The sequence below is a fragment of the Chiloscyllium punctatum genome, chromosome 9, assembly GCF_047496795.1.
Source record: "Chiloscyllium punctatum isolate Juve2018m chromosome 9, sChiPun1.3, whole genome shotgun sequence".
Taxonomy (NCBI): Eukaryota; Metazoa; Chordata; class Chondrichthyes; order Orectolobiformes; family Hemiscylliidae; genus Chiloscyllium; species Chiloscyllium punctatum.
The window spans coordinates 75,338,867-75,364,537 of NC_092747.1; the positions used below are offsets into that span (position 1 = coordinate 75,338,867).

At 39.3% G+C, this 25,671-nt stretch overlaps 1 protein-coding gene across 7 annotated transcripts in view; it reads left to right on the top strand.

The window, feature by feature from the left end:
- The window catches only part of amotl1 (angiomotin like 1), a 237,087-nt gene extending 211,900 nt beyond the window's left edge, over positions 1–25,187 (top strand). For 3 of the 7 annotated variants that reach the window (XM_072577833.1, XM_072577832.1, XM_072577836.1), the window contains 5 exons: positions 8,327–8,517; positions 10,744–10,869; positions 12,232–12,485; positions 17,828–18,079; positions 20,548–25,187. In XM_072577833.1, coding sequence (XP_072433934.1) covers positions 8,327–8,517; positions 10,744–10,869; positions 12,232–12,485; positions 17,828–18,079; positions 20,548–20,654 — 930 coding nt within the window. In that variant the 3' untranslated portion in view covers positions 20,655–25,187. Of the gene's footprint in view, positions 1–8,326; positions 8,518–10,743; positions 10,870–12,231; positions 12,486–17,495; positions 17,576–17,827; positions 18,080–20,547 lie in introns of those variants that run through there. The other 4 variants (XR_011961546.1, XM_072577834.1, XM_072577837.1 and 1 more) reach the window with 4 other exon arrangements.
- Positions 25,188–25,671: the final 484 nt, after the last annotated feature.

Below are 25,671 nucleotides of genomic sequence, written 5' to 3' on the forward strand. Positions count from 1 at the left end.
AATTTCTATAAGACATGGCGGCCCTTTTTGAACCACCTGGACACAGATTTGTCTGCCACACTAATAAAGGCTTTTATGTAGCTATTAAGATTGTGTTTTTATGAGTCCAATATTCAGAGGGGGGAAGCTTGGAACGTATGAATACATGGAAATTGACGCTCTCAATATTCGTGAGTTAGTGTTTTGTTTTGTTGAACTGGATGACTATTATTTATTAGTTTGTTGTAAGTTATTATTTATTTAGTTAAAAAGTTGGGGTTTTGCATATAATTTAATACATGAGAGCGGTTTGGGTTTTAAAAATTTTTTTTGTCTTCTTTCTTTGAATTTTTTTGAATTGTATTGTTTTGTATTTGTTGTAATATTAAAAATCTGTTTTTCAATAAAAATATATTTAAACAAAAACAGACCACTATTGAACTCAGTTCTAGTGGTACTTTCAGCTACCTCAATTTAAGAAATTCTACAGTTCTTACTCAGCAGAGAAGAGGCAGACCATTTGATCTTTCGAACTTGCTCTGCCATTTGGAAAGTTCATAGCTGATCTGAATGCAGCTTCAGCTCCTACTTTTCTATCTCCCCGTGTCTGCATGGGTTTCTGCTGGTTCACCCGTTTCCTCCCATAGAACATGAAGTACAGCACAGAACAGGCCTTTTGGTCATTGATGTTGTGCCGAGGATTAATCCTAATATAAAATAAAATAACTTAACCTAGGCACCCCTCAATTCATTGCTGTCCATGTGCATGTCCAGGAGTCACCTAAATGTTCTTAATGACTTTGCTTCCACCACCACAGCTGGCAACGCATTCCATGCATTCACAACTCTTTGCATAAAGAACCTTCCTCTGATGTCCCCTCTATACCTTTCTCCTAATATCTTAAAACTATGACCCCTCGTACCAGTCAATCATGCCCGGGGAAATGTCTCTGGCTATTGACTCTATCCATGCCTGTCATTACTTTGTATACCTCGATCAGGTCACCTCTTCCTCCTTCTCTCCAGAGAGAAAAGTCCAAGCTTAGTCAATCTCTTTTATAAGGCAAGCCCTCCAGTCCAGGTAAACCTTCTTTGCACCCTCCAAAGCCTCTGTATCTTTCCTATAGTAGAGCGACCAGAACTGGGCACAATATTCCATGTGTGGTCTCACCAGGGACTTGTAGAGCTGTAGCAAAACCTCGCGGCTCTTAAACTCGATCCCCCTGTCAATGAAAGCAAAAGTTCCATATGCTTTTTTAACAACCCTATCCACTTGGGTGGCAACATTGAGGGATCTATGTACTTGAACACCAAGATCCCTCTGTTCCTCCACACTGCCAAAAATCCTGTCTTTAATCCTATATTCAGTATTTGAATTCAACCTTCCAAAAAGCATCACTTCACATTTATCCAGATTGAAGTCCATCTGCCATCTCTCAGCCCAGCTCTGCATCCTGTCTATGTCGCGCTGCAGCCTGCAATAGCCCTCGATACTATCGACGGCACCTCCAACCTTTGTGTCATCAGCAAATTTACTAACCCACCCATCAACCTCCTCATCCAAGTCCTTTTATAAAAACTACAAAGAGCAAAGGCCTAAGAACAGAGCCCTGCGGGACATCACTCAACACTGATCTCCAGGCAGAATACTTTCCATCTACAACCACTCTCTGCCTTCTGTCAGCCAACCAATTCTGAATTCAGGTAGCCAAATCTCCCTGTATCCCATACCTCCTGACTTTATGAATGAACCTACCATGGGGAACCTTATCAAATGCCTTCCTGAAGTCCATGTACACCACATCCACTGTTCAACTTTCGTCTACCTGTCTTGTCACCTCCTCAAAGAAATCAATAAGATTTGTGAGATGTGACCTGCTCCTCACAAAGCCATGCTGACTGCCTTTAATCACACTGTTTTTCCAAATAGTCATAAATCCTATCCCTCGGTATTCTTTCCAAAATCTGATGGGCCAATGGGCTGAGAAGTGGCAGATGAGTTTAATTCAGATAAATGCGAGGTGCTGTGTTTTGAGAAAGCAAATCTTAGCAGGACTTATAAACGTAATGGTAAGGTCCTAGGGAGTGTTGCTGAACAAAGAGACCTTGGAGTGAAGGTTCATAGCTCCTTGAAAGTGGAGTCACAGGTAGATAGGATAGTGAAGAAGGTGTTTGGTATGCTTTCCTTTATTGGTCAGAGTATTTTGCACAGGAGTTGGGAGTTGTTTTCCTTGGAGCGTCAGAGGTTGAGAGGTGACCTTTATAGAGGTTTACAAAATTATGAGGGGCATGGATAGGACAAATAGGCGCAAAGTCTTTTCCCTGGGATCAGGGAGTCCAGAACTAGAGGACATAGTTTAGGGTGAGAGGGGAAAGATATAAAAGAGAAATAAGGGGCAACTTTTTCACGCAGAGGGTGGTGCGTGTATGGAATGAGCTGCCAGAGGATGTGGTGGAGGCTGGTACAATTGCAACATTTAAGAGACATTTGGATGGGTATATGAATAAGAAGGGTTTGGAGGGATATGGGCTGAGTGCTGGCAGGTGGGACTAGATTGGGTTGGGATATCTGGTCAGCATGGACGGGTTGGACCGAAGGGTCTGTTTCCATGCTGTACATCTCTATGACTATGACTATGACTCTAATAAGATTACCTAAACTCCACTATTCCCTCCTATAACAACACCTTCATCTATGGAGTGAATCTTGCCTGAACTGTTTCTAATGCAATTATTATTGTTTTCTTTGTTAATAGCCATTCGTTAGTGTAGAACTTGGACGTTGTTGATAAAAGACAAATTTTGATGAAGCTTTTTCTCTTGCACTCTTAAGAACAATTTACAAGAAATACCAAACGGAATAAACACTTACTGTGAGAAAGTGTGCTCATTGATTGGCCGCTGGACTCAAATTACTACAGGTGTTGTCAAAGAATGTATCAGTTCATGATGACTAACAGTTAACTGCCAAAATGTATTTAATCCAGGCAGATTAACTCTGATCAATATATTGTTCAGAAAAACCAATCAGGGAATAACTGTTGCCAGTTTTCTTTGTTGAAACCAGTGATGTGCATATGTATGTTCTTTCTGTACACAAAGAATGACGTTCAAAGAACTATCCTCCATAGTCCACAATACACCACACTGCAAGCATAACTAACTATCTTAAATTGGTTATCAGCATTAATCTTCACACATTTAGGATTATTTAGCACATGTTATCCACTTGTGGAAATACATCTAAGATTGACCACTGTGTTTAGAGCTTTGACAATGTGGACTGACTTAGTTGTCAATCGCTGCTTGTTCTGAACATCCAAAGTGATATGTTGTTTGTTATGATTTGCCAGCCTTTGTGTGCAGGTTGTATGTCCCAAAGGTTTCATTGGCACTGAAATTCAAATACCACATTACACAATATCCTAGAGGTGGACTCACCTCGAGAATAGGTAGTGATATTTTTATAGAGGAGCCTTGATTATCCAAATGACACGGGTGGTGAGAGTTTTCTTTGGATAATGGAATACTGGATAATTGAATGCCAGATAATACAGTTTAGCTGAGCATCAGGACCTTGCGATCTTGTTCAGTTAATCCGAAATTCAGATAATCGCGGTTCCTCTGTATTCCGTTCCTCTGTATTCCATTCCCTTTGCAATAAGTAACATTTCATAGAACGTATAAAATGTAGAACAGTACAGCACAGTACAGGTCCTTCGGCTCTTAATTTTGTGGCGACCTTTTATCCTGCTCTAATACCAAACTAACCTACATACCCTACATTTTACAATGTGCCAAGCCAAGAGTCGCTTGAATGTTCCCAATGTATCTGACTCTACTACCACCAGTGGCAGTATATGCCTTGCACCCACCATTCTGAGTAAAGAACCTACCTCTGACATTTCCCCTAAACCTTTCTCCAATCGCCTAAAATTAGGCCCCCTTGTAATAGCCATTTCGGCCCTGGAAAAAGGTCTCTGGCTATCTACTCTATGACTGTCATCATCCTGTACACCTCTATCAAGTCACCTCTCAGCCTCTGCTATACCTTTGCTCCAATGAGAAAAGCCCAAGCTCCTTTAACCTTTTTTCATAACACATGCCGTCCAGTCCAGGCAGCATCCTGGTAAATCTACTCTGCGTACTCTCTAAACCTTCCATGTCCTTCCTATAATGAGATGACCAGAACTGAACACAATATTCCAACGTGGTCTAACCAGGGTTTTATAGAGCTGCAGTATAACCGCAAGGCTCTTAAATTCAATTCCCTGCTAATGAAAGCCAACACATCATACACCTCTTAACAACTTGGGTGGCAACTTTGAGGGATCTCTGGACACGGACCCCAAGATCTCTCTGTTCCTCCATACTGCCAAGAATCCTGCTTTTAACAATGTAATCTGTGCACAAATTTGACCTTCCAAAGTGATTCACTTCTCATTTTTCTCGGCTGAACTCCATCTACCATTTCTCAGCATGCTGTGCACCCTGTCAGTGTTCGGTTGCAACCTACAGCAGCCCTTCACACTATTCACAACTCTACCAACCTTTGTGTCAAACTTAGTAACCCGTGTGTCCACTTCCTCATTTATAAAAATCACAAAGAGCAGAAGTTCCAGAACCCATCCCTGTGGAACACCACTGGTTACCGAGCTCCAGGCTGATTACTGTCCATCTGCTACCACCCTCTGACTTCTAGTGTGTGCAAACCACCAAATCTAATATGGCCTCCCCTCTAGTCAGCCTATCTACATACTAAGTCAGGAATCTTTCCTGGACACACCTCACAAAGTCTTCTCCATCCAAAATATTTGCAGTAAGGAGGTTCCTATCAATATTAGGGAAGTTGAAGTCACCCGTGACAACAATCCTGTTACTTCTGCACCTTTCCAAACTCTGTCTTCCAAGCTGCTCCTTTGTATCTCTGTTGTTATTGGTGGGGGTCTATGGAAAACTCTCAATCAAATGACTTCTCCTTTCTGACTTCCACCCATAATGACTCAGTAGACTAGCCCTCCTCGACAACCTCCTTTTCTGCAGCTATTAAACTATCGTTGATTAGCAATGCCACCTTTTTACCTCCCCCTCTATTCCTTCTGAAACATCTAAACCCTGGAATATCCAACAACATTCCTGCCCCTGTGATATCCAAGTCTCTGTAATGGCCACACATTGTAGCTCCAAGTACTGATCCATGCTCTTTAAGTTCATCCTTATTCCTGACACTTCTTATGTTAAAATAGACACACTTGAACTCATCACACTGACTGCAACTTTGCCCTATCAACTGTCTATCCTTCCTCACAGACTCTCTGCACTCTGTACCTGCTTGTTCACCAGCTACCCCATCCTCTGACCCGTGGCTCTTGTTCCTATCCCCCTGCCAAGCAAGTTTAAACCCTCCTGAAGAGCTCTAGCAAACCTCCTGCCTAGGATATTGGTACCATTCCAGTTCAAGTGCAACCTATCCTCTTTGTACAGGTCCCACCTTCCCCAGAAGGTATCCCAATGGTCCACATATCTGAACCCTCCCTCCTACACCAGCTCTGCAGCCATATGTTCAGCTGCAGGTACTTTCTGTACCTCGCCTCACTAGCTCATGGCACCAGTAGCAATCCTGAGATTACTCCAGTGCTCGTCCTGCCTTTTAGCCCAACCTAACTTTCTGTACACTTTTCAGGTCCTCATGGGCGACACGGTGGCACAGTGGTTAGCACTGCTGCCTCACAGCGCCAGAGACCCGGGTTCAATTCCCGCCTCAGGCAACTGACTGTGTGGAGTTTGCACATTCTCCCCGTGTCTGCGTGGGTTTCCTCCGGGTGCTCTGGTTTCCTTCCACAGTCCAAAAAAAAAATGTGCAGGTTAGGTGAATTGGCTGAGCTATATTGCCGGTAGTGTTAGGTGAAGGGGTAAATGTAGGAGAATGGGGTCTGGGTGGATTGCGCTTCGGCAGGTCGGTGTGGACATGTTGGGCCGAAGAGCCTGTTTCCACACTGTATCTAATCTAATCTAATCTAATCTAATCTCTAATCCCTTTTCCTAGCTATGTCATTGGTACCGATGTGTGCCATGATTTCTGGCTGCTCACCCTCCCCCTTAAGAATCGTGCAGACTTGATGCGAGACATCCTTGACCCTGGCAGCCAGGAGGTAACATGCCATCCGGAAGTCTTGTTCACGACCACAGGATTTCCTGTCTGTTCCTCTAACCATTAAAATTCCTTTCACTAACTTTTTCCGATTCTCTCCCCTTGCCTTCTGAACCACAGAGCCAGGCTCAATGCCAGAGACCTGATTGCTGTGGCTTCACCCTAGTAGGTCAGCCCACCAACAGTACCAAAGTGGTATATTTATTAGTGAGGGGAAGGGCCATAGGAGATTCCTGCACTGATTGCCTATTCCCTTTTCCTCTCCTGATGGTCACCCAGCTATGTTTATCCTGTAACTTAGGTATCACTATCTCCCTATAATGCCTCTCTATCACCCCCTCAGCGTCCTGAATGATCCAAAGTTCATCCAGCTCCACCTCCCAAACACAGTCTGTGAGGAGCTGGAGTTGGTGATGCCAGCAGGGACACCATTGGGTGACCCTTACCTCCCACATCCTGCAAGAGGAGCATGCAACTGCTCTAAGTTGCCAAAAGAGATTTACAAAAACAACCTTTCCATATCAACCCTCCACGCAGAGTCTTTTTTTTGGTTAGAGGTGGAGGTTGGGTGGCAGACACTACAAGTGTAGTGTTTTGGATTTAACCACTACCCAAATATATTAGTTCCCTTATCCAGCAGTTCCTGCATCCACTTCTGCTCCTGCTGATTCACAAGTAAGTATTTAATATTCAAATTTACCTTCCCTACCTCATTTGTCTTCCTAATTATTGCTGCATCTGGATATTAACCTTTTTGTGGTACAAGTACAAAGGCACCTAGATCTTTCTGTACCATGGCATTCTGCAATCTTTTTTCATTTAAAGTTTTGCTGCTATTCTATTCTATCTTGACAAATTTAATATGTTCAAATTTTTGCACATTAGCGTTCACCTGTCAAATTTCTGCCCCTCAGTTAAGGAGTCTATAAAGGGATACATGGATAGGTTATGTCCTCTTTATAACTTGCTCTTCTATGTGTCTTTGTCATCAGCAGACTTAGCAACCATGCGTTTATTCACATCACTATTACACGTGATAAGTGATTGAGGCTCCAGTGCTGATCCCTAATGCACTTCATTGATTACATCTTGTCAACCTGCAAATAATCCTGTATCCTTATGTGTTAGCTAACCAATCTTCCATCCATGTTTCCCTTTACGCTAGTTTTATGTGGTGACCTTTTGATGTGATACCTTATCAAATGGCATCTGAAAATCCAACTGCACAGAACCCAAAGGAGTTTGGTTTATAAAACCATGAGGAGCATGGATAGGTAAATAGACAAGATCTTTTCCCTGGGGTGGGGGAGTCTAGAACAAGAGGGTTAGGATGTGAGGGGCAAGATTTAAAAGGGACTGAAAGAGCAACTTTTTCACACAAAGGGTGGTATATGTATGGAATGAGCTGCCAGAAGAAGTGATGCATTAGCAGCTGAATGTTTCCTTTAGCTATGTTGATTGTTGTTTAATGAATTTTAATATATTAGTCAAAACACAATTTCACTGGTCACTACACAAATCCAGAGTTCATTTTGTAAGGGGAAACACAATAACATGGATGGAGGACTGCTAAGCTAACAGGTAGGGATAAGTGGATCATTTGCAGGTTGACAAGATGCAGTGCTACAGGGATCGGCACTGGAGCCTCAATCACTGTAACAATGATATGGATAAATGCTGGGTTTTTAAGTCTGCTGATGACAAAGAGCAAGTTATGAAGTGGACATCTACTATCCATATATCTTTTTGCAAACTCCTTAATTGAGGAGCAGAAATTTGGCAAATGGAGACTAATGTGCAAACATTTGAGCGTACCCAATTTGTCAAGGTGGAATAGAGTAACAGGAAAACTTTAAAAGGAAAAAGATTGCAGAATACCATGAAATATCTAAGTGCCTTTGTACATGTATCACAGAAATGTTAATACCCAGATGCAGCAATGATTGAGTTATAAAGGAAAACCATAACATATAAAGGAAAAATAAATATCCTGCAATTTGCATGAATTATAATTTATTAATTGGCACTGACAATGTCTCTGCTTGCACAGTTCACCAGGTGGCTTATATGGTTGTGACACTTGGCTACAGGTTAATATTTATCTGATACTAGGTGGTTTAAAAAAATCTTCAGGAAACCTTTTCATAGTACTTGCAATTAATCAATCAGATTTTTGTTTTATTGGTTTACTTCCAGCGACATGGAGGCCCTCTATTGGCTAATGTTCCACAACACAATATACCAGCATTGATGGAGTTATTACGGGAAAAGGAAGAACGAATCCTGGCCCTAGAGGCTGACATGACAAAGTGGGAGCAGAAGTATTTGGAAGAAAGTGCAATGCGTCATTTTGCCATGGATGCTGCTGCTACAGCTGCTGCTCAGAGGTGATAATCAAGTAGGGTGAAGAAGAATGGGCATTGGTCTTAAAGGAGAACAAACGTTTTGGTATAGCAAACAAAAAACTGCAAGTTAATAAATCAGTAATACTGGTCAGTTGCTTTTGCTACCCTGACACTGATCTTCCAAACCCTCGAACACAAGTTATTTTTCATTTATGCTACATAGGTTTGTAGACCAACATATACCTTATTCGATACAAGGACTCAGTATCCTTTCTTTATTTCTTCATGAAATTTAGGCATGATTGGAAAGGCCCCCCAAAATTGTTCATTTCTTATTGCCCTTGAACTAAGTGGCTTGCTAGACTGTTTCAGAAGGCAGTTAAGAATCAACCACATGTGGGTCTTGGGTCTTGAGTCTTGTGTAGGCCAACCAGAAAAGATTAGCAGGTTTTTATACCAAATGGATTTTTACTATAATTAGTGATAGTTTCATGGTCACCATTACTGAGATCAGCTTTCAACTGCGATTTATTAATTGATTTCAAACTCTACGAGCTGCCATTGGAAGATCTGAACCCATGTACCCAATGCATTTCCTTAATCTGTGGTTTATTAGTTCAGTGACTTTATGCTACTGTCTCTTTTTGGTACCTTATTTGACGGTTTCTCTCAGCTTAACGGCAAGTGTATAGTTGTTGACAGAGAAGAGGGTCCTGTGATTTTTTTTTTGTTTACTCACTTATTTTCCTACCTTTCATCTCTCCACAGTTTCTAGACTCCACTTGACACCTTCAGTGACAGTATGGCTGAAATTGCGAATTAATATTTGGGATAGTCACTTGCTGTTGACATTGCCTTAACACTACACAGTGTTTCCTCATGTAGCGAGCTTATTTTTGTAGTGGTTGAAGGCTAAATATACAGGAACACAAGTCAGTTCCTTCAGGAGAGAAAAGGAAATGAAAAGAAAACTACAGCAAGAAGGAAAATAAAACAGAAACGAAAAAGACTTTCACGGGATAAATAAGGACTTAGATAGGCAGTTGCTAGTTAATTCCTACTTTGAAATGCTATTTTCTTTAGGTTGTTGAATGGCCCATTTGATTGATTCAAGGAAATTGTCATCTTTAATATTACCCCACAGAGTAAAATGCTTACATTTTCTTTAGACAAGGCAGAGTCGAAAGGCTAGCCCACTTCCCCACAGGTTATCCTTATAAAACCTTTTCTAATTTTGGAGTTGCCTGATCCTGTGGACATCTAGACCCTGCTTCAGCTGCTGTTGGAATGTCAATGGGTCTTGGGTGTTTGAGTGCACTCACAATCCCAGTAGGCATAATCTCCTATAAGAGTCCCATCTAGAAGTTTGCATGTGAAGAATGGTATTTGTTCATTGATTGCTTTTGCTGACAATTACAGAGACCACACACTGTGCACATTAGCTGTGGCAAACATATAACAGTGATGTCAGAGGTGAGAGAAATGGCACAAGTGGAACGGGTGTCAATTTCGTGTTTGGTGACAGAAATCAGTGTGGTATAAGACTTTTTAAAAATATCTTGCCATGTGAAGCACATGTTGAAATGTCTCAGTGGTTATGTAGAAGAGATGTTGGAGTGCATTACTATAGCACACTCACTCACACTAAATGTGAAATGTGCGAAATCAAATGTAAAACATTTTGCATCAATTTTATTAAAATATAGAGAGACATGTACCTAGAACAGTTTGTTTGATCTGAATCATCATATGTTTTATATTTGATAGCTCACTTATAACAAGTTATAAGGGGAAAACATGTCCAAGTTGAAACTCTGAAATAAAACAAATTGCTGTCTATACAGAAAATGCCTCCCCGTTTGAAAAGAGAACTGACATATTAATACTTTAGATCGAGATTATTTTTAGAATTTTAAAAAAATGTTTTGTGTTAAGTGATTGACAAACACTTTGAGAAGGAAAATGCTTATCAGGTACAGGTCCTGCAAGGTCTCATTCACAACTATTCTTTTCCAGGGCTGAACTTGTAAATTAGCTGATTGCTGCATTGAAATTTATATATATCTCTGCTGATTTCTATTTTAGGTAAAGTGGGCATTTAATTAAGTCCCTATTTTTCTACTGTATTCGTGGTGTCAGTGTTGTCTTCATTTTAAAGTAGTTTCTTTGTTGTATCCAGAAGGACAACTGACCATTGACATGTATAAAAGGATAATTGAACAATGAGGAAAAAATACTAAAAGGATTTTTTTGTTCTTCTGTTACCAGGGACACCAGTATAATAAATCATTCTCCAAATAGCAGCTACAATGACAGTTCACTGGAAGTACAAAACTGGAATGAGGAACAGGAGAATGTGCAGTCAATTCAAAGATACCAAAACACAGAGCAAGGGTACATGTTCAATTCATTCTCACTAATGCATGACAACCTGTATCTTTTGGAACTTGTACAAAATTATCATTGGATATTTTTTGGATGGAGTAATTTAGTGCATTAAATATATTAACTGGTCACAGTATAATGAAATTGCCATGATCCCAATAATTTCCATTAACTTAAAATATTCATGCAATATCATAATTTACAAAGGATAGGTGCTACAGAAGCAGGCCTTTAGATCCAACCTGTATTTACGCTGCACTCATGCCCCAGCTTTCTTTGTCCAAATCTGCCTTCATAGTCATGTATTCCCTTCTCTTTCAAATGTTTGGATAACTTCCTCGTAAATGCATCTGTACCACTGTGGTAATGAGTACCATATTCTTACCACTCTTTGGGTTTCTCTGAATTTCGATCTGATTTGTTGTGGCTTTCTTGTGTGGAGGAGCTTAACTAGAAGCCATCAATACAAAACCTTTCAGAATTTTAAAGATTAGGTCAACTCTTGATCTTTTTGCACAGGAGACCCAGATGGCCAATACTTTCCAAAGACATGAAAATCATTATGTAATAATTTTGCCAGTAACATAATTTAGGTAATGAAGATATTGAACATGAAACAAGAAACAACTTTAACTCAGCAGAATCCAAATTTAAATTGGTCTCTGAAATTAAGGATCTGTAAGTTAATTTACAGGTATGATTATGGGAGTGAACCCTTGAGTTATTTGTAGGACAGTTGGATGCTGTGTTGGACTGTATGGTTATCTGAATGGATGAGATAATCTGGGTAGAATTACCTTCCTATTTTTTGTTTATTTAATCAATAAAATGTAGGATATGGATGAATAAAACTCTAAATGAGTATTTTGTTCTGAATCAGTGTTTACTGATTATCTTTCGTTTGCTCAGATGAGGCACACACCGATATATGGAGAATTAGTTGTCACTATGGCAACAAAAGCTTTATGCATGTGCAAGATATTTGACTACATGTCCTGCAATGTGAGAACCCAAAGCCTAGGCAGACCGCAGAGTACTTCAGATGGGTTAAAGAAATTTCAGTTTTGCAAAAGAGTATGCAAAACAATAGTGTGTAATATGCAAAAGAGACATATATGAAATTTTTTGTTTTGATTCCAAGGGTTTTGGATTGAAAGTTGTGATGCACCAAATGGTTACGTAGTTATGTGCACCTTTGATGCCAGATATGAAGAATGGTGAGTTTCCAGTAAATATTGAATTGCTCAACACAAGTGAGCTTCAGGTCAGAAGACACAAAAAGCTTCAAAATGATTATGGTAGTTAATGAGTACAAACTAGAAATCTTTAAATAAAAATATCTGATAAATAGGACAATTTTATTTCCAACAGGGTAGGAGAGGTTACAGGCTTCAACTGCATTTCTAACAGAATAAAAAACCTTCATGCGCAGCTTATAGAGAAGGATGCCATGATAAAAGTACTCCAACAACGTTCTCGAAAGGAACCAGGAAAATCTGAGCCTGGATCCCTGAGGCCAGGAAAATTAGTTTCATCTGTACGTGGAAACATGGTCCTGCATTCTTGCCAGGCGTCCCTGAGTAATGATGCAAAAAAGGAGGATAAGAGCTGGAAGGGAGGTGTAGGTAAGTATCATATTAATTATGTCGTTGTTTCATTGTAACGGAGAAAGGAAAATATAATTACAAAATCAAAATCACCACTACTTAACCATTTGATCAACATAAAATTGATATTATGCAACTATATTTTAAATTAATGCCCATAAGAACACTTGAAACCTCTAATTTCTTCTGTAGCAGCCCCAGCATTACCAGTGGTCAGTATTGGGTACTTCTCGGACTACAAGACAGTCACTGAATGATGGCCACCAGAGAGAGATAGCTGTGGGGTTTTTAACAAAGAGAAATCGAAGAGCTTAGGTATGGGTTGTGAGGCAAATTTTGAAGGCTGTAAATGGGAAGCACAAAGGAGGGCAAAAATCTTGGCACAGGAGATACTCCTGATGTACAGAGGGCACCCCTTTCAGTGACTATCCTCCCCTTCAATAAAATTGTTTAAAATTAGATTCCCCACTTCTGTTCACCTTCCACAAACCAGTGTTTCATGACAGTGGAAATGGCCTCAGTCAGCCTAAAGTATATGCAGGCTGTTAGCCACATTATAACACCATGTAATTTGATGACCACGTCAGTGTTGGCTGTAAGATAATGCAAAATAATTTGCATGATTTCCTTTTCCCTAACGAAAATACAACTGATACATGCCATAAAATCCAATCTAATGTTTTACCCTTGTATGATATAATTGACAGGACAGTGGTAGGGGTGTAGTGGGTAGTGTCTGTGGCCCACAGTACAGTGTAGGCCCCCCCCAAAGGACATTCCTGTTGCACTTCATTCCAAAAACATTCCATAACACTTACCTTTTTGTACCTCTTTCTCTTGGCCTTGCTGCCTTTATGAAGTATGGACAGTGAACACTCAATTAGTAAGTTGGTAAAGTTGTTTTGGTGTTCTTTAAACATCCATGGAGTCATAGACAATGCAGGAAGAAGCCATTCAACCCATTGAGTCTGCGCCAACTCTCTGAAAAGCATCCCACTCTAACCCCCTAACCACACATGTACCATTGTTAACCCATGCAGACACAGGGACAACTCCACAAGGCTGGAATTGAATCTCGGTCCCTGCTGCTATAAGGCAGCAATACTAACTACTGTGCTGCCATGCTGCCAGTGAATGGAAGATTTAAGTACTTCCTTAAGTCTATAAGGTCAGAAATCACATGACACCAGCTTATAGTCGAACAAGTTTATTTGAAGACACCAGCTTTCAGGATGCTGCCCCTTTCATCAGTTGATTTCACCGAACAAAGGGGTAGCGTTTCGAAAGCTGGTGATTTCAAATAAACATGATGGACTATGACCTGATGTCATGTGACTTCTGACCTTGTCCACCCTAGTCCAACACCAGCACCTCTACATTAAATCTATAAACATGCTAATAAGACCTTTTTTTGTATTACTGGCCAGAATGTAGCTTTACATTTTCATACGCATACAAATTAAAATCCCTTAACAACATTGGACTATAATGTCCTAGATACATGTCTTAAAATAACACCATTACAACAGTTTAAGTTAGAGGATTGGCCTAATTTAAGTTGTCTTACTTTATTTTTATCTTACTTTCCTATATTTGTATGCTGCTGCTTCTCCTACAGACCAGAGAGGTAGCCATGGGCCCCAGCTATACCTGCCTCTTTGTAGAATACATGGAACAGTCCCTCCTCTGGAGTTACACTGGCACCATACCCAACCTTTTCCTTTGCTTCATTGATGATTATATCGGCCCCACATTGTGCTTCCATGAGCAGGATGACCAGTTCATCAACTTCACTAAACACCTTCCACCTTGACTTCAAGTTCACATGGACCATCTCAGACAACTCCCTCCCCTTCCTGGACCTCTCCATCTCTGTCTTCAGCGACTGACTCAATACGGACATCTATCTCAAACCCACCAACTCCCACAGCTACCTTGACTACACCTCCTCCCACACCCCCTCCTGTAAAAACACGATCCCTTACTCCCAATTCCTCTCCTTCTGCCGTTTGTGCTCCCAGGAGGAGCAATTCAACTCCAGAATATCCCAGATGTCCTCCTATTTCAAGGACCGCAATTTCAACAGTGTCCTCGATCGCATCTCCTGCACTTTCCATACTTCTGCCCTTGAACCCCACCCCCCTCATCCGCAACAAAGATGGACCCCCCTTAGTCCTCACCTTCCACCCCACCAATCTCCGGATATGGTGCATTATCGTCTGCTATTTTTGCCACCTACAGTCAGACCATACCACTAAAAATATATTTGCCTCCCCTTCTCTATCTGCATTCCGCAAAGACCATTCCCTCCGCAACTCCTTTGTTAGGTCCACGCCCCCTCCTACAATGCACCCTCTACACCTGACACCTTCCCCTGTCACTGCATGAGGCGTAAAACCTGCACCCACACCTCCCCCTTCACTTCTGCTCAAGGCCGTAAAGGATCATTTCAAGTATGGCGGCGACTTTCCTGCACATCCACTCACCTCATGTACTGCATCCATTGCTCTCGATGTAGTCCCCTTTACATCAGGCAGAGGGAATGTCAACTTACGGAGTGGTTCAGGAAACATCTCTGATCCGTATGCACCAAATAATCCCACCACTCTGTGACCAACCACTTCAACTCCCCCTCACACTCCCCCGAGGACATGCAATCCTGAGCCATCTCCATCACCAAGTCAAAGTCACCTGCCAACCAGAGAAAGAATGCCTTATTTTCCACTTGGGGACCTTACAACCATACAGCATCAACATTGACTTCACCAGTTTCAAAATCTCCCCTCCTCATCCCAGATTCAATCCTCCAATTTAGCACACCCTCCTGACCTGTGCTACCTGTCCAACTTCCTTCCCACCTATTCACTCCACTCTCCCCACTGACCTATGACAATTACCTCCCACCTGCCATCCCACCTACCTCCCACCCTCAGGTCCTATTTATCTCTCAGTCCTTTTCCTCCTCCACATTCCTGATGAAGGCTTATGCCTGAAATATCGACTCTCCTGCTCCTCAGATGCTGCCTGACCTGCTGTGCTTTTCCAGCTATGTAATTTTTTTACTCTGATTGGTGCTGCTCCTACAGTCTACTTTGGAGAAGCATTTGGGCAATGATTTATCAACATTAATGTCTGTTCTTTATTTTATTAATTCATGTTTAGAAGGAGTTGTATTGATATTTATGCTGACAATATCAGTCATTCAAAATATTCTTAAACAACCAAAATTAAGGAAAATATTTCACTTCAGAATTAATTTAGGCATCCTTGGAGAAAAAGTTAATTTGCTATAAAATGTTTTATCAATGGGTGCATAAAATAATACTGCTACAACATTGGCATAAACAGCTGAAAGAAACCAATCTTTCTTCTTCTATATTCACAACACAGTAAAATTAAAATCTTCAAACACTCTCAAAATTGACCCCATTGGTTTCCAAATTTTAATTAATCAACCTCCGACTTTGTAAATAATCAATTCTCAATGTCGGTTTGCATCTTAACAATTTAGTTATCAAAATAACTTTTGTAGAGCAAACCTAAATAACAAAGCAATTAGTTGTTCTGTGTTTTAAACCCCAAAACATTTGTTGTCTGCCCTGTTAGACAGACAAACAAACACAGTTAAAGGATAAATAAAAAAAAACAAAACTGGCCTGATTTATGAGTGATTTTCATGGTACATTATTCCACAGGCATAGATGATGGTCTCTTGGTTGATTTCCTGAAGATGTCAATCAGGTTCATCGTCACAGTTCAGAAAAAGGCAGTAATACCTAAAACTTAGTTTTCTATTTTCGGAGGTTCCATGACCTTCTCATGGGAGGTTAGCCTTTCAAATCTTCATGCAATTACATTGGCAGTTAGACTCTTTCTCACTGAAAACATCATCCAAAACCCAACTAAAACTCTGACCACTCCATGATAGACTGCCTCTTCCATGAGGTCCCAGTTATCATTTAACACCTGCCATGTCCTTGAGCACAAGGTCCTTTCCAGACTTATTAGAATTAATTCTCGGATACTGACCTCATTAATAGCCAACTTTTGCTTTGTGTTTAAACATAGTGTTATTGCCTGGTGATGAAGCATCTGCAAGACCATTGATCGGGAACTGCAATTCCTGACTAGCTTCCAGGCCTGTCCTCACAAATAAGCTAAAGCTTGTTTGGTTTGTTTTCCTTTCAACATAAGCTGTTATCCACAATTTAAAAATTGTCTTTAGCTCTCAGTTTCCAGTTCACAACTTCAAAGCAAAATTGATAAAAGAATAAAATAATGAAAAATCAGCAGTGGTTCCAACAATATTTAAGTTCTATATTTGAATACATTATCCAGTTTGTTGCCCAATTGTCCCACAGCAGTTGATTCATACCAAGAAATTCCACTAAAATTCCTTCACTAAAATCCACTTCCAGTTCTGAGAGCAGAGACTGAGTGATGGAACCTGTTTGACAGTAATTCATTCCATCTGTACCTAATCCTGCCCTCAGTAACAGATAGGCTCACATGTTCTTCATACATTATAATAGTTTTTGGATCACTAATCTGAAATAACTAGTAGGATCAGTAATTCAGTAGAGACCACAATTGAATCTGCATTTCTCTTGGTCTGAACTCGATACAAACCAGTTTCACCTCCTCTTGTCAGCTAGTATAAAAGTAAACTTGAGCATTTCATAAAATAGCAGACTGACCAATTTGGAGTAACGCAAATTAATATTCAACACCCCAAAAATACCATGGAAAAATTTTCTATTTACAAAAGGGATTCATTTACAATTTTGCTACAAGTAACAGAAGAAGATTTATTTCAGCTTTCTTGTGATTTTCTGTGACATAAACAGACTTTTTAAAAAACAATAAATCCACATAATATCCACATGGCTACTCTGTGGTCACATTGTGAGAGCAGTGATCAAAAATTAGAAAGTGAAGCATTACTCACTAGTGTACTATGCACACTAAGGATTTGCACTCAGTAAAAATATATTCAGAACTTGTTTTACTATTGGCTACATTTCATAGAACCGTGCTTGGGAAGTAAGGAAGGATGGGTGATGGGAGAGTGAGGAAGAGGATCTCAAACCATTCTCTCAGGTTAAAGGGTGAGTAGATTTGTTGAGGCTAGTAACAGAAATGTTTTAAATCAGGTTAGGAATTACATAGCGAGCAACTTAACATTGCACTGTTTTTGAAGTGTTCATGTTTGAACTTTACCATTGCAAATTTTACCTGCTGGAATGCATCTGTGATATTTAAATCTGTTACACAGCCAAGTTTACTGCATTTACATGATGCCAGATTTAAATTTGTGAACCAAAAAAAAGCTTAGCTATTAATCTTGTTGCATTTCACAGGCTTGCTTCAAATTAAAGACAATCAAGAAAATTCTTTTCATACCTCACTTCAAATGACTGCAACTTCGTTCCCAGTGGTCTCCACACATACTAAAACTGGCAGTAAGGATAGCAGTACACAGACAGATAAAAGTCCTGAACTCATCCGTCCAAGTAGTGCCCCGATCCATGGAAGGCGAAGGCTCAGCACAACCCCCTTCAGCAGCCCCATTGTGAGACCAAAATCAGCACGAAGCAGCACAGAAAAATTAGGTAAATTGGACTGCTTGTCATAATGTTGATTTTTAGTTAATGATATGAGGTTCGCTCCTCAAAATATCAAAAACAAAGTGTTTGCCTAATCCTCCTGATTTATAAACAGCAATATTGCTCAAACAGGTGAGTATGATGGGATTGGGTGTACTCGAAGACAGATCTATTAGACTTAATGAATGAATTATTTATTGCCACCTGTATTTTACAAATATGTATAGTGGAAAGTCTAATATACCACCGTGCTCTGGAACCAACTGAATTACAAAAAATATTAGAATATAACTAAAAACAGAATTTTCCTCCCTCCTTGTGTTCTGCTCAATATCGGAGAGCAGATGTCTCCACAACAGGCTCCAGGCCCACAAATGCCCCCACAATGCAGTCCAATCCAGGAGTCCCACTCTGAGGCCACTATCACCACTAATGCATTCCAGGATTACCGCAACCACTGCTCCAGTCAATCCACCCAGGATTGACAATTTGGGCCTATCGCATGGTCACAGCTGAAGCCCAACATCCTGATTCCAACACCAACTGCAGATGCCTCTTTCTTCACTGAATGAAGCAGCTGCCCTGCTGTCACTGCCATCTTGAAAGCCGATACCACCACCACCACCTTCAGTTCTGCACTGTTGGGCCCACCAATGTTGAAATCACTGGTGGTCTGGCACCATCTATCACTGATCTATCACTGAAAGCTCCTTGGATGCTGCCTGAACTGCTGTGCTCTTCCAGCACCACTAATCCAGAACCTGGTTTCCAGTGCCTGCAGTCATTGTTTTTACACCATCTATCACTCCCGGACTCACGCTCAGTACCATCACAAGCTTGCTTCAGGTTCAGTCTCCCCTTGTGCCAGCCTCACTGTCATCGAGGAGCCGATTCTTGCTGCCACTGCCGCCCATGCTGAGGAGGCTGGGCCTGCTGTCGCCTTACTGAAGACAGCAAAAAGGCTTTTCAAGAGGCAAAAAAAAACAACAAAATAAAAGAACAAAAGTAAAAAGTGGAAGTAAAAAGACAATCAATAAACCCTGATAAAAAGCAAACAAAAGCAGATAAGCCCTAAGCCAGGAGCTCAGACGGAGCACTGCTACTCTGCTGCCATCTTGAAAGGGAGTCCAGGGTGAACTTAAATTCATAATTGTGGTTTGCTATGTTATTTTCACTCAGAATCATGGAGCACTTCCTGTACAACTGCACCAATACCTTTTGATTTAATATTCATTTTTAAATAGTCTTGATTTGGTAGTGCTGGTGTTGGACTGGAGTGTACAAAGTTAAAAATCACATAACACCAGGTTATAGTCCAACTATAGTGCTAGTGCTTCCAAACAAACCTGTTGGACTATAACCTGGTGTTGTGTGATTTTTAACTTTTAAATTGCATTATGAACTGGCTACAACATGTAAAGAAACAGTCCAGACAAATTGCAAAGTGATTGTAGGTGTTTGCAGCACTAGTGGGTTTTGGTGGTGGTGGTGGTGGGGGGGCGGGGGGCGGGGGGCGGGGGGTGGAGGAGGTAGGAGGGAGGAGGAAGGCGCAGCAATATTAAAGGAGGCTATGTGTAGATATGAAATAGCTCTATTTGCACATGAGTAAACATGGATGTTACACAAATGGAATTGTTTCTCAATCATACCAAGCATGTGGACAGTGACATTTCTCATACAGTACAACCTCAATTTTCCAAACATTGATTATCCGATTTTGGATTATCCGAACAAGATCTCAAGGTCCCGGTGCCTGGATAAACAGTGTTATCCGAATATTTGATTATCCGAACAAAATACTCCTCACCTGTGTCGTTCGAATATTCGAGGTTGCCCTGTACATGCTGTCTTTTGAGATATCTAATCATTACTGGGCCTGTGATTAGAGTGGTCGGTCTAGACATACTAAAATAGAATTAGGAAAGAGATCATTAATGTGGGCTTCAATGATCCCTGATAGAAATGTGCCTATCTGAATTCAGCTTAAAAATCATGTTCATTTCAACTTGAATACCTGCATCCACTCATCATCAACATAATCACGTGTCCACTGACAAAGGTTTCAGAACAAATATCACGTGTGCTGTTAGACACCATATTGCTGTTAACTGTTTTAGGAAAGGGATGAATAAACAAAAAAAAGTAACAAATAATTTGATTATAATTAATTATAAATAATTGCTATTACAATCATACATTATGTTGGAAATGGGCCTTTGTGGATTTATATACTGGATAAAACTTAAAAGTGTTTTAGGAATCCTTTCTTATTTAGAAATTTGGAAGAGTTGTGAGAATTTTCAAACAGCAAAAAGTGCACAATTTGATGCAATTGCACTAATTATATGTTCATAACGAGGAATTAAAGTTTTCAAAACTGTTTTGCAGGCAGAGCCCTTTAAGATAGGCTACTTCATTATGAGGTTCCAAAATTTAAAGGACTGGTTCACTCTAATGTATTTTCACCTCTTTAGGAGATGTTTCCATCATTAATATCAAATCACATGACAGCAAAGGAAGAGGCAACTATCCCTACCACAAACCTGACTTTGACGATGATGTGGTGGAAATCCTCATTTAACAAGTTGCGGCTGTACACTCCATAGAGGATCAAAGCTTGCACTAAAAGCTGGAGAATCAAGTGTATGGATCTTCAGAAGTTGAGGACTTTTTGAATAAGGCAGAAACTGTTTGGAAGTAGATTTGTTTCTAAGGAATTACGAGAAGGATTTTGTATCTAGATATATGCGAAGTGGAACATGATATTAAATAAGTTGGGAATGTAAAGAGGAAGATGAATAGATGAGAGTAAAAGGATATGGTGGATATTTTATTTGGAATGTATTTGACAGCCTGTAATCTTTAAAGGTATGAGCAAAGAGTACAGTATTTTCAATACCCTGACTCATAATGATCTATCTATGCATTATCATCAATTCATATAGAAGTGGGTCAGTATTCTTTTGTCTCTTTTGCACTTCTGCTGAAAACAATGATCATGTGTACAGTATAAAGTAGGATCTTTATTGCCTTTCAATATTCAATTGGAATATAAATAGGCAGATGAATAAAAAACATTCTGCCACTATTACATAGTGTATATCTACTATTTCTCTACTTGAGAATTTTGCTGGTGTAATACTAGAAGCATGTCACAAAATGTTGAGTCCTGCTTTCTGTCAATTCTAAACTTAGCATATAAACATCAATTTGAGAAAAGGTCACTACTGCAATAATGGATAATGTGGTATTTTAAAAGCAGATGTTTTGGGATACGCTATAGCCTCATATTGTATCTGTAGTAATTCTTTCTTAAACGTAATAAGCCATAACTAAAACAAATATAGAGATAATGAATATTTAGGGCAACAGAAATTGAAGCAGGGCCACATGCTTCTCATTAGCATTGAACATCACTATATAACTGATGACCACCATGGGTTCACAGAATACAACAGTATTTATTCCGTGATATAAATAATGATCAATCTGACTAATTCTGGTTAAGTAAAATATTATCTGTACAAACACTGGATTGCTTTATAGACAATGATGGTACTTGTAATGATGAATCTAAATAATTACTGATAACAGTAAAAATCAGAATTGTTTTCTGTACATACTATCGAGCAGTTAAAGTGATTGTAATGACAGTTAAAGCAATATTGTTGGTTACATTTTCCCAGAACCCAGTTACTCATGTTTGGCATAAAAAATAGATGCTTATATTTATAATAAACTTCAGGCCAAATTGAACCAGCTTTCTGCAGTGAAATGGTTCAACCTGAAAAATATAAGCGCCAGAGTTTTTGTTAGAATTCAGAATTACAATACATAACAAATAATATGGCGATTTACAAAGTATGGTTAGATGTTCTTTAGATCAGATTGCATCAATTTGTATTTTTCAATTCTTGTAATCTGGGCAAAATTTTATGACACCTATCCCAAATCCATGCTTATATTGAGCATGATGAACACTCACCTGGTGAAATGCTGCCTGCTTTGTCACAGTAATTGATGCTGTTCCTGATCTAGCAGAGCAGAAAGTCAGCTAAAACAAATTATGTGGCTGGATCTAACTGCATCTATCTAAATAGTAGTAGAGTCTCAAAATATAGACCCTACAAGATTAAACAATTTCTTAGTTTGCAGAAAAAAAATGTTGTAGAACTAATGCTCCAAAAAATTTTGTGGCCAGTATTTAGTTAAAAGTACAGATTTGCATTTTAGTTTGGAGCATCAATATATCGATTTGTATCACTTTATTGAAACAAAAGAAATCATTGCTTGATTGACAGCCCAAGTTTTTTTTTAATGCTGAAATCTGTTCTGTAATGTTCCACACACAAGATAAAGAGTACTCTTTTCTGATCTGATTAATGTTTTTATAAGAAATTTATGAGTGACTTTTTAAAAGTTTTTCTGTATATGAGATTATTGATCTAGAGTTTATTGGTTCTTTAGTATTTACACTGGTTGAATGAGCATGGAAGTGCTAAGAGTTGACATGATTGGGAAATGGGAAGATCATGGGTGTGAGGGAATATTAGTTAACAAAGTACCAACAAACTAAGGTGTTTTTTTTTTAACCAGCCTGTTTTAAAAGCAAGATGCTGCAGATGTCCATAACCTGAAATAAAACAAGGTATTGGAAAAGCTTATTGCGTCTGGCAGCATCTGAAGAGAGAAAAGCAGAGTTAATGTTTTAATTCTGATTGAAAAGATAGATTGGACCTGCTAAGTTTCTTCAGTACTTTCTGTTTTTATTCCACATTGGTATTTGCAGCCTCTAATCCATGTCCATGCGGCCTGACTTCACCCTGCAAACATTCCTCAACATGAAAACAACACCAATTGGGAAACTTTTTGCCTCAAAATCAAGCAACTCACCTCAAAGATAAAAATCCAGCCCAGGATTTGAGGTTAGTTTTAAGCACTGCTTTAAGAGCAGAATTGAGGAAATGTTACGGTAAAATTATGGTATATATAATGAGGAGCGGAAGAACATTTTTGATTGGCAAACTCCAAATTTTTTATTAAGCTTGTTCTTCTTTAACTGGAAAAGGTCATGGCTGTCCACTTTATTTACAAAAATTTGATTGGCTAGCTTTTGGAATTCTATTTTGTTTTTTATTTCACTATTTAAAACAGAATTATTTAATGGTTCCTTCAGAGTCTACCAAAGTAATTGTTATTAGTAAGTTTAGACATTGTTTGTGAGATCAGACAGTACAGCTACCTTTTCTGAAATAAAGTTACTTCTGAATGGTCCGAAACACGTTTTCCACTTCCACAAATCAAAACTTACCATTTGCACCTGCGTTTCCAAAATAAACCTTTAGATGAATTTTACATTATGTACTTGAAGTACACTGATGTTGGGCATGGAAAATCATATGTAAATTTATCATGATTCTGATTTACAGAACACTACCTACAGTTGTCACAAAGATCGTGCATGCTCAGAGAAAAGGTTTATGACATTAATGAGCAATGGAAAATATCAGCCAGTCTCAAAGATGGTGCTTCAGGAAGTATGTGTTTATAAACATTCATCAGAATTTTACATTCATTTTAAAAATCAAAAAAAATCACAGCCAAATGGAGGTTGGCTAAAGCTTCCTCCCACTTCTATGCTTGTCCTTGCTTCCATTGGGTCCCCACATCATTTGATGTGACATCACTACCTGTGGATCCAGTGACATCATTAGAGCATGTGAATCCATTTTCTATGGCTTGATCTGTCACCATCAGTGACATCACCAGCCATTTTGCCGCTAAGGATAATCGCTGTTTTATCAGCAGCAGTTAGGAAAACTGGACAGTTCGGGAATTTGTGGGCATGTACCAGTGTTATGGCAAAACTAAAAGTCTAATAATTGACTTGTGGGCTTAAAGATCGCAAGAAATCACAAAATGTAACTGGTTAAGTGAGACAATATGCACCAGTTTAATAAAGTTCTATTCCTTACCACCATTTAGCAATGCTGAACAATTAGGAATGATGGTGCACACTAGAAGACATCTCGACATCTGGAGGTTTGGTAAAATGGAAGTTTCCATTTTTGCTGTCTGGGTCTTAACCTATTTATGTTTGCTGTCAGCGTCTATTGATGGAAGCGAAGCAAATTAAATCTGTTGGCTTCTATAATGTGTATTTGCAAATGGCTAAAGAGACACTTTATATTTGTAAACTGGGTGAGTCAATAGGAAATACAAAGCTATATAGTCTTAAAATGCTTAGAAATTTTACCAATTAAATCAGGATCATAGGGATAGAGTGCCTACCATAAGTCAATGACAACTTCCAATTCAATTAGGGGCAGGTTAGGTCCTCAACCAGGCCAACTAGAAACCAATTTACTTACATCCTTGTGCCAGGTGGAGAGACATATGTATGTAATGTGATGAGACTTCAGTAAAAGTTGATGGTCTCAGGTGGGCAGGCAAGTTCCTGATCAGAGATCTTTGGAAAACACTATCACTGACAAAATCAATGATCTAATATGGAATATTATGGAATGTAATTATACGGAGTATCTGAAAATGATTAGGGCAGAGTTCCTTTTCTAGCTGGTGGACAGGGTCACACTGATCATTAATTCAGTCTGCAAAATTTAATTTTGATAACCTTATTGACATGTGGTCCTCAATGGCTCTCATCATTTCACTAATACATCATGTCCATTTTAAAAAGTGCTTTTATTTTAAGTATTTAGTAATTTTCTTATTGAAGAGAAGTGCAGCATTTTCCAGAAGCCTGATTTTGGCCATGATATTATACACTTGCTGATATTTACTTTCTAATTGTTTGCTGAGTTCACTACTGACACCACTTTGTGTTATTTTTGGCTGACTTATGTAACATTGTCTATATTAATTCGTGCAGTTGTGAACATTCTTATTGTTAGGGAGAAGAAAGGCAATGGCTGGCCAGTGCTGTACAGGTAGCTGATTATATCAAGGGCATGTTTTTGTACAGTTGTCAATGGGAGAAAAAGGACTTGATGTCACAAAGCTGTTTCTCAACTAAAGTGTCTTTCTTGCCTCATTTTTGAATATTTGCTTATTGTACATAATAAAGACATCATATTTGATGCATTGCATTATTTTTAAAGGCAATTTTGTATTGAAAGCATTATAATTTCTAATATTAGATTTTTAATTACTTTATTCACTGAGAAATTTGCTTGTAAACGCTCAACATAACCAAAGCTCACTTTAAAAAGATTGATTTTCAAATGTTTTGATGAACTGTCAAGGGGTAACAAGAAACAGAGAGGAGCAGTTAATATATTTTTCAGGCTCTTGAAAGGTTTGTGATGTAAGTTTCCACTGGTAGCCGTATGAATGACTTAAGCTATATGTAAAAACACAATTTTAAAAAGTGCAGGTGTATGAAATTATGAACTTCAAGGTGAGTAGTGTAGAACTTCAAAAGAATACAGGTGAGATGGTAGAATGGGCAGTCGAATGGCAGTTGCAACTGCGAAGTCGGTACTTTTGTCCTTATAATGGTTTACAAAATTATGAGGGGCATTGATAGGATAAATAGACAAAGTCTTTTCCCTGAGGTGGAGGAGTCCAGAACTAGA